Below are 9,549 nucleotides of genomic sequence, written 5' to 3' on the forward strand. Positions count from 1 at the left end.
TAAAATGCATCTATGATAGTCTTGATCCAAGGGTAAATAGGGGGTGTTGTTGACTGCAGCCCAAAAAAAATGTTTGACGCTGTTCTGGACCATGCAACTTATTATGTGGGTTATTTTGTTACAGTTGCAGTAGTTTTGTTTGTATGTTGGTGTTCTCTTTGTGAATCACATCAAGTTTCCTTGTGTCTGAATGAAATAACTTTTGACTTCATTCGTCAATAGCATCCATATCCATTCCCTAATGGGTTCTTCCTGACAATAAAATATGCAACTTTATCTCATAAAGTGCTGAGGGCATACATATTACACACTAAAACCTGGCATAACTGATACAATAATAAAACTAAATGGAAGCATCTAGACACAATTTTGAATTGGGACCGTATGTTGAACCAAAATATACAATAACCTGACTGATGCTTAAATGAGCTTTAAGTGCCATTTTGGATTAAAGTACCAGAAGAGTGACACTATAGATCAGGCCATAATGATTGGATAGTGCATTAACTAGTCTATATCACTAGTAAATAAATACAGTCTAGTGACCAGGTAAGTTATCATGACTTGGTACACATTGGGTGATGTAGCCATAAGTGACTGTCATAAACAGAACATTCAGACAAACATGTCCCCCGCCAAGTCATTCCTGTATTTGGTTCAAGGCTTCCGCCTGGGTTTATGCTCAGAATACTAGGGGAATGTTCCAGTGTAGAGCAGCCAATACACTTCCATCCCAGCATGGTATGGTGGTGGAATACAATCCAAAGTTATGAATTAATACACCACTAAGACATACAATAATCCACTGCAACCTGTCATCTCACTCCCTGCATTTCTAGGCTTATGACATACAGTATATATTATACTATCTGTTATGATAAGTATATACATCTGACTCCCACTCTCTTCATCCTGTGATGTTGCACTTCTGAATGGAGTCTGTGCATGGTTCAACACATGCATTTACTGTATTTATGTCTGTGGTTTCTTGATGGTAGATTCAAAGTGTGGGGAATATTATGATTTTGGATAAATATACCGGCCCAAAAAAAAGAGAGAGAATATGAGCCATCACCATGTTAAGTTGTACTAAAAAGTTCTCATATTTTTGCTTGTATTAACCTTTTGAAGAATCGACTCAGAGTTAAGTGATTTGTTGCAGCCTATTTAGAAAAACAAGAGGTATGGATTTCTCCTAAAGCCGGCACAACAAAGGCAGAGCAGCTGGGAGTCAACAGATATATTATGCCTTCTGAAACCGAGGCTACATTGCTGTGAGTTTCACTGGACTGGGAGTTTTGGTTAGATTTGTTTTGTGGCAATGAGGGGCGTGAAACTTTCTTCAAAGTCGAGACAAACCTAAAGAAAGTAGGATGTCGCTTGGGGCCCAAAGATGGTAATGTTGCAACAAACAGCTGATTACACGTAACTGACACTGTAAAATCTCACAATTTCTATTACTGAAACAAACAAGGCGCAGTAACAAATAAATGTGCACTTCAAGTTGAATAAGTGTGAAAGAATAGTTTATTGTTTTTAGTTTTTATTCACACCAAGTCTAAACTCATTAAACAAAATGGCACAACTTTGTATCAAATGCTGGTAAAGCTGCCATCTACAGAGTAGCACTTTTAATTCATCTGTATTTTTTAGCTTATTTGTCTTTTCCTGGGTATGTACACATTTAGAAATACATACAGATACACACAGCTGTTGGGTGCATGATAACTTGCCTGTCCTAAAACACTCTTCACCTTTACCCCTTCTGCCACCATTAAGAAACATATATATTCCAGGTAAATACAAAAAATGCAGTAATCACATGCACAAATACAAAAATACCTGACTAAAAAGTCACGACAGAAAAACAAAACAAAGAAAGATGAATATAAAAATTACAGTATCAAGTTATGTTATATAACTAGATATTACATTGCCCACCCGTTGAGGAGGTCATGCCATAGAAAATGTTATTGTGGGCACATCACAGAAACTGACAAGACGCCACTTAAATGTAATGTAATCCGATCTCCAAATATTGACCAAAGTTTTGGCAAATGGTTCTTCCAAATATTGAATCCAGCCTGTTCTCTCAATCCTAATCCCAAATGCACAATGAACTCACTTATCCATGACTAATGTCCCCTCTACAAATCACTAACTGACAGCACTCGAGATATGAGAGGACTAGACAAGTTGGAATCTAACCTCACCTAGCAAAACAATACATTTTCTCCTAAATCAGCTCTTTAGATACATTTCTGCTCTTCAATTATATCTTATGAAAGATAGAATTTTTCAAGGCATCATGTAATTTTTGAAGACCATACGTGTTCATGGGCCGTAAAGGGATTTCATGAGAGAAAATGTGCTCTACATGTATAGTAACATGTAAAGCTTCAATTCAAGTAGTTGTTTTGTTTGTTTTCTTCCAGTAAATGGGAAAGCAATACTGTGGGCTTGTAGGCTGATTTGAGTCTGGGTAGAGATTTTATTCACTGCTTGGAGAATCACAGGCATCAACTATTTCACACTCAATAAAAAAACATCCAAATTATCCCATTCTCTGGCCCTAGAGCTGCACTCAAATGCATGTGCATAGACACATTAATAACACAGAGGTCTCAATCCTTTAAAAGCACATCCAATGTTTACCCTTGTTTTGTTTCTCTTCATGTCATTGAGGGGTTATTTTGGCCACAAAATAATTATCTGGCTGCTAGAGGCTAGTCTCTGTGTTTGTAAACACAAGTATTTTCTTCAAAACAGGTTACCTCAGGCATAATATGGTACACTTGCATTGAAGACACTATTTCAAACATTATTTTCAACATTCACTGTAGACATTTACAGATTATTTTATGCTAGTAACACAGTAGAAATGTCACATTGTGGCTGGTTTTAGTTGAACAAGTGAACGCAAGCACCCTCTAGTGGGGTGCTTGTGTAAAAATCAAATATTTCCCCTATAAAGTAGGCTGGTGAGAGGTACTATAAAATGTGTGGGTTTAGTTTTTTCCTTTAAAGACAGATTGCAACTCAGTTATTATATGCCTCCTACTCTGTCTCGTCAGCTTCTCCCTGGCCTTCTGATGTCCATAGCTGTAACAAAAGTTGGGGGAATTTGATTAAGCGAAGGGTGAGAAACAGACAAACTTACTGCATCTGAAAGAGCGAGGATATTTCAGAGGCAAGCGTCAAAGCGTTTATTTGATTATTTTGATATTATTTTTGATAAATAAAGCAGAAAAGAAAAGCAGAGAGCGACATGTCACATGTATGCAGACGGCAGTGTACTCACCGTCAGATTGTCTCGAAGCAGCTGCAGGATCAAGGTGCTGTCTTTGTAGGACGAGTCTTTGAGGGAGTCCAGCAACATGAGGGCGTCATCAAAGGCCTGGGGACAGAGACTCTGAGCTGTCAATACCTCCCAAACTATTTTGAGTGAAATCCACTTGTGAGAGGATATAATGTGCGATGAAATACCGCTGGGAACTAAATAAGAGTGGCTTGCACAGAGGAAACAGGAGCAACAATTTTGGAATATGAGGCAATATTGAATATGATGTTTTTTAATTCCATTTTATAGTCATAAGCATATTAGTACAATGAGATTGTGGTAATTGTGTAATCTATAGGAAGAGCTGGCCCAAACTATTTGAACAAGTGGTATCCAAATCAGAATTTAGAATTCGGATTCAGTTTATTTTAAGCAACAAAGTTGATTTGCAAAAGTAGCTTCAACTACGATACATTTCATCAAGAAAGGCCTACAGTATATTTTACATAGTGCAGTTAGTGTTAATGGTAGCTGGTTTTAGGGGTTCGGCATTTGATCCAGTACATGTAATATTCAGTATCTGATACCTAAACCAGATAGGTTGGTTGTCAGTGGTTGCCTGACAACCAACCAGATTATCAGTGTGATCATCCCTACGGGCAATGGGACCTATTCTAGACTGTAAATTAAAACTCCAGTCGATCCACTGTGAAGGCAAGCTTAATATTACAAAGTGCAAATGTATTTTCTCCAAATGACAGTTGTGAAACAAACTGCCAATCAGTGTTCACAAACCATGCTTTTAGAGTTGCAAACAGGTAGCATCTACAAAGGGAGCTCTCGAATGCCACAGCTTAACCACTAAAGCCCCATTTAAGAAAATAGAGAATAGCCAGTCTACAAGCTTATTCTTAACAGTATTTTTGAGAAAAGGTATTGAGAAATTATTTCGGAAACAGGATTGTGTATGCAAAGCCTGTAAAATATTTGGGCCAGAGCCCCCTCTATAGGCAAACATCACTGCACTAACATTACGCAACCTTCTCTTTATTTCATTTATCACTCACAGTTAAAATGGTGAAATCTCAGTGGATTTACAATTCAACAGGAAACCAACCATCACCCAGCTGAAGTGAGCTCCTACCTTCTTGGCCAGTTCGCAGGCCTTGTCAGGCGAGTTGTGAATCTCGTAATAGAACACTGAGAAGTTGAGCGCCAGCCCCAGGTGGATGGGATTGAGAGGCTCCAAATCCTTGGAGCTGATTTCAAATGCTGCCTGGTAAGCTTCCTGGCATTTAGTAATGATGGCTGAAAAATAAAGAAAAATTAGCAATGTAAAGATTTATAACAGTACAATTATGCATTAATACCAATTGGTATTGGGTATTATTGTATTTTATATCGTTGATTGCTCACCTTTACAACAAGGTAAAACTTGTAAGGATCGTGCAATCGTGGAATAACACAGCTAAACGTGTGGGTAGTGCCCCCCAAACATTTGTCTAAATCCCCCAATATTCTTCTCTCGTTTTGAGCACTCAGAGCCCATGCTCAGGTGCTAGTCACACACCTGTGACTGGCACACACCTTGGGGGATTTTGGCAATGATAACAACGATATAAAATACAATACCAACGGGTATTATTGAGTCATTGAGTTATTCGAGTCATCGATACATCCATAGAGTAGTAGTAGTTGCATAATAGTAATAGTTGCAGCCCTACGCTGCATATGGGGTTAAATTCACAGCTTACAGTTTGTGAAGCACAACAAATGTCCACAACAAAGGGATCACCGGTCAGTTTAATTTAATCAGAGACCACCTCCATCTAAACACAACTTCTCTTTCCTGACATGCCAATGTCAAGGAAAACCTTTGTTAGAAGGTGCCCTGGATTCTGTCATTCCTGCCAGTGTTCTTAAATATTGGCATAGGAGCATTTTTGCAATTGGGCTGGGGCCTGATAGCGGGCCCCATCAATTTACATGTACATGTATGTAGAAGAAACAGGGGTCTGCTGGACTCACAAGCCTTTTCGTCTCCAGTGAACACTTCAGCCAGGTAGCGGCAGTAATCTCCTTTCATCTTCAGGTAGAAAGTCCTGCTTTCCGCAGGAACTGCCGTGGGAATCAGGTGGCTGTCAAGCAGGCTCTAGAGGTGGAGAGAATAGTATATGCAATTAAATTTACATTAAACCTGAACATAAAACTTGATGTGTCTTCATGATCTATGCTCAGCCTGCTTGGAGCGCTTTGTCTGTCTTGCACAATTCAGTGTTTATATAATGGCCTTGAGGCACCATTAGGAATAGGAGCCATGCTTGGTTTGCTCATCACCTAGTAGTGCACCGCACTGTTACACAATCTTTCTGCACTGATAAGACATGTGTATTCTAATTCCTTTCATTGCTGTACATTACTTGAATTGTTTCACACATGATTCAGGCATGAATCATGCCTGAAAAATTGCACTTTCTAGTGTGGGAACAATAAAGTATCTACATACAGTACGTGCAATACAGTGTATAGCCATTATGTGCATTGTTAAGGCTATCTTTTAAGAGGTTTTAGTCTGATCAGTCACATACAAGTTGTCAATCAACGCTGCAATAAAGGAATTATGTTCAGGTTTAATGTCAATTTAAATGTAGTACTTATATTTGTAATCTAAATAAGTGTAGGCCCTGCATGTATGTACGCTTAACTCAGCATTTGGTGAGTCAGAGTGTTTCTATAGATATTGGTGGGTTTCCCCAAAGCTCATCCTGCTTCCCTCCCTGCTTCCCTCCTTCAAAACCTAAAAAAGAAAAGAAAAAAAGAACACCACCCATCAACCTGCATACCACCCCAATCACTTCATTCCCCTCCAGCTCCTCACCAGCACATCATTGCAGAGCTCCCTCAGTTCCTTCTCGATTGCCCCTCTATACTCCTTGGCCAGCGCACTCTTCTCAGGGGTCTTGGCCTTCAACTCCATGTTGGAGATCACCCGCCACGCAGACCTCCTGGCTCCCACCACATTCTTGTAGGCCACAGAAAGCAGGTTGCGCTCCTCGTCTTCGAGGTCAGAGTTCTGCTCTGTCAACTCCTTCATTAAGGCGGCCATGTCTTCATAGCGCTCCATCTGCTCTGCCAGCTTGGCCTTCTCAATCAGATCTGCCTTGTCCGTCATGGTTTCCTACTGTTTTGGCTGAAGGAGGTAAGAGGGAGAAGTACACAAGAGGAGAGGACACAGCAAACAGGACAGGTCAGTGAAGGGGGAGGGACATGTATGAAGGTGAGAAGAAACGGGCTAGTGGTGGGAGTATAGGGGTGGGGTGGGGGGACTAAACCAGAAAAACAGGCCAGGGAAGTTGAGAGGATTGGACAACCTATGATAAACAAGTTCTTCAAGACCTTTTAAACATTTTTTTTAAGTTAAACTAGTTGTTTTTTACTGAGGGAAGAACGAAAATTATGTTTGTTAAGTAAGAGAAGGACTGGACATTAAATGTTGCAATTTATTGTATAGCACAATATAAAGGTTATTATGAGAGTATAACTCAACTCCCATATAGTTGAAGGAGATCATTGTATAAAATAATGCAACTATAAAAGTTACATTTTAGTCCAATATCAGTTAAATGAATACAGAAACTCTTACTCTAGAGTTGTTCCAAATAATGCTTGATTAGAGAGTATGCGAGTCTTATGCACCGATCATGTTATTACGGGAGATTACACATCACATAATTTATCACATGATGATAGCTAATTTACACAAACAATTCTTGTATATTTTGAATTTAGTTTTTAAGTTGATGTTGCACTACTGTGTCTATTACTGTACTATTTAAATGTATTAATTGTGCTGCACTTTAACAATTTATTAAATTAATAGTTGCTTTCTGTAGGCTGCAACTATCGATAATGTTGCAAGCGATTATATTGATATTGATTACTTTTTTGATTAATCTAATAGTTGAGGAGTGTGTTCTTTTATATTTGTTTGAATATCAACAAATTGATAAACTATCTAAGCCCTATTTTATAGCCTACTTCATGCACAAAGGTGTTGTGCAAAAGTAGGGAAAATAGCAGATCTGCTGTAAGCAAACAATGTGTCACATCGATGAGCTTGTAGATCTGCAATTTTGGGGGAAAATGTTCACCTAAAAGGACATGCCCAAAATAGGGATTGATTTTTTTTTATTATAAATGATCAATAATCAATGATGTTTTTATAATTGATTCAATTGTATTATTCTATTTTACTACATTGAAATTACATAAGGAATTATTATTTATTCCTAGATGTATGCATTTCTTTTTCAATTATGCCTGACTGCCAATTTACAAGAAAGTTTTTGTATTTGTTCATGTAGGCTAATACAATAAGGGTTTACCCTGAGCCAGGCCATACAACATAGCAATCATAACACATAAACACACATATCCATACAGGTCATATGGCTGTTAAAAACACACACACACAGGTTCAGGTAAATCGGTATCTGGAAGGAGAATATTTGATCAGAATTCTAGTAACAAGCAATAATCTGTTTCAAAGACATTCGCAAAAGTTTTAATGTGGTATTTGTGCAGATCACATTGTAGGCTACAGTACACTGATCTGACATTAATATTCAGCTCAAGTCCAACAAGAAAGTGTTCTGTCATAACATAGGCCTATCACGTCACCCTTTCCATTAGATGTTATCTTGACCCGAGCTGGTATGCTACACAAAATTCAACTTTTACATAAACTGGCTTCAACTAAATGCAGGGGAGAAACACATAGTCTACTGCTGTTTTGACCAAGAAAACTAATACTTATAATAATGCTGCTTATAATAATGCTACAAGATCGTAATAGTTGGCACTTTATCAGTTGCCAGTGAATAGCAGCCCTACCAGATTATACCTGCTCTGCTCTGCGGACACTCTTATATTTAGCAAATTCTTGACATCAAAACCATTCAGTTACTGCAAGCTTTCAATCTTACCTTTAGTCCACAGTAGCTGTATACAGATGGTTGTAAGATCGCTCTCTTTAAAGAATATAGCTATAAACCCAGAGCACGTCAGATTTATAAGCGCAGTCAGTATCAGGTTGGGAGTAACTCACCACACCCTCACCTTTGTTGAAGCACCTAAAGGAATGTCGCCTATGCCTCCTCCTACTTCCGGGGGCCTGGCAAGGAAACTTAACCACTTAAACCCCATATGGGTAACCGGAGTCCCTCAGGGCTTAATACTAGTGTATTTTCTGTTTTCTGTCATTGTGGGGAAAGCTTTAGCTGAAAATAGCCGATCGACAAGCTTGTCGAGCTTGTCATGCTGGGGTTTAAGTGGTTAAATTTGAGTTTCCTTGGGGCCTGGTGCAGTGATTCAACCTTTCTAAATTCAAACACCCCAATGATATGCATTAGGCCACAGACCCCTGTTAAAGTTTTTTAACAGGAAAAAAACATGATTAGGTCTGATACACTGTCTTGTTCAACAAGACAGTGTATCAAGACTTGTTGTGTCATTTGGGCCATAGACCTATTGTCGAATAGAGTGAAACTGATCCAAATAGCCATTCTTGTACGTTCTCTAGCTGTAGCCTACTTGTAGCCTACCATAGAGTTATGACTTGTACATGTAGCAACAATAATTGATAATCATTAAATATACATCATTTAGTTAGGACCCCCACATTCAGAACCACTGCAAGTGACCTAAAATAATTTGCCCAGTTTAGCTATGCCATATCTGTATACTGTGGATTAATTAAAGTGTTTATGCACTGGTGGGTGTATTAAAATGTTTAATATATTCATAGCGCATAAACATTTTAATTTAAAATCGTTACGCACTGTAGATAAATCTGACTTTAATGAGCACCAACTAAGCTCCCTTACACTAAGCTGCAGCTGCACACAGCCTGCAATGCAACATTAGATAGGGAGAACTTAGACATATTTATCCTAAACTAGAATGAAAGGACCATAGTAAGTTTAGTCAAAGTTATGTCGCATGTATAGCCTTGGATCAATATATAATATATCGCAACCAATATACAATTTTCACAGATGTGTCAGAGCAAGTTGAACATAGCTGCAGGCTGCAGCTAATAAAGCTAATAATGGGTTGGTCAACGCTTGCTAGGCTCACCTAACTAGCCTACATAACTCTTATAAAGGGACTACAGAAGGAAAAAAAAGGTTCCTGTGGGGGAGCAACATATGGCCCAAGAGAAAACTTGAAGCCATAATATGGCATAAATCTGGCATATGGCATAAATC

At 38.6% G+C, this 9,549-nt stretch overlaps 1 protein-coding gene across 1 annotated transcript; it reads right to left on the bottom strand.

Annotated features, from left to right (window-relative positions):
* Positions 1 to 1,509: 1,509 nt before the first annotated feature.
* LOC311061951 (14-3-3 protein zeta-like) lies at positions 1,510 to 8,399 on the bottom strand. The gene is made up of 6 exons (XM_084080675.1): positions 8,266 to 8,399; positions 6,159 to 6,470; positions 5,309 to 5,432; positions 4,425 to 4,588; positions 3,302 to 3,397; positions 1,510 to 3,102 (listed from the first exon to the last, which is right to left on the bottom strand). Exons 2-6 carry the CDS (start codon positions 6,450 to 6,452, stop codon positions 3,058 to 3,060), a joined length of 723 nt encoding a protein of 240 aa, XP_083936801.1. The 5' UTR covers positions 6,453 to 6,470; positions 8,266 to 8,399; the 3' UTR covers positions 1,510 to 3,057.
* Between the last annotated feature and the right edge of the window lie 1,150 nt (positions 8,400 to 9,549).

Source organism: Gymnoscopelus microlampas (assembly GCF_963454915.1).
Source record: "Gymnoscopelus microlampas genome assembly, chromosome: 15".
In the NCBI taxonomy this organism is placed as follows: domain Eukaryota; kingdom Metazoa; phylum Chordata; class Actinopteri; order Myctophiformes; family Myctophidae; genus Gymnoscopelus; species Gymnoscopelus microlampas.

Excerpts from the sequence above, each read along its gene's own strand:
- LOC311061951 (XM_084080675.1), bottom strand. The coding sequence starts at position 6,452 with ATGACGGACAAGGCAGATCTGATTGAGAAGGCCAAGCTGGCAGAGCAG. Across the intron at positions 5,433-6,158 it reads AGCTCTGCAATGATGTGCTG|AGCCTGCTTGACAGCCACCT; the intron begins GTGAGGAGCTGG and ends CTCCACCTCTAG. Across the intron at positions 3,398-4,424 it reads CCTGCGAACTGGCCAAGAAG|GCCTTTGATGACGCCCTCAT; the intron begins GTAGGAGCTCAC and ends CTCTGTCCCCAG.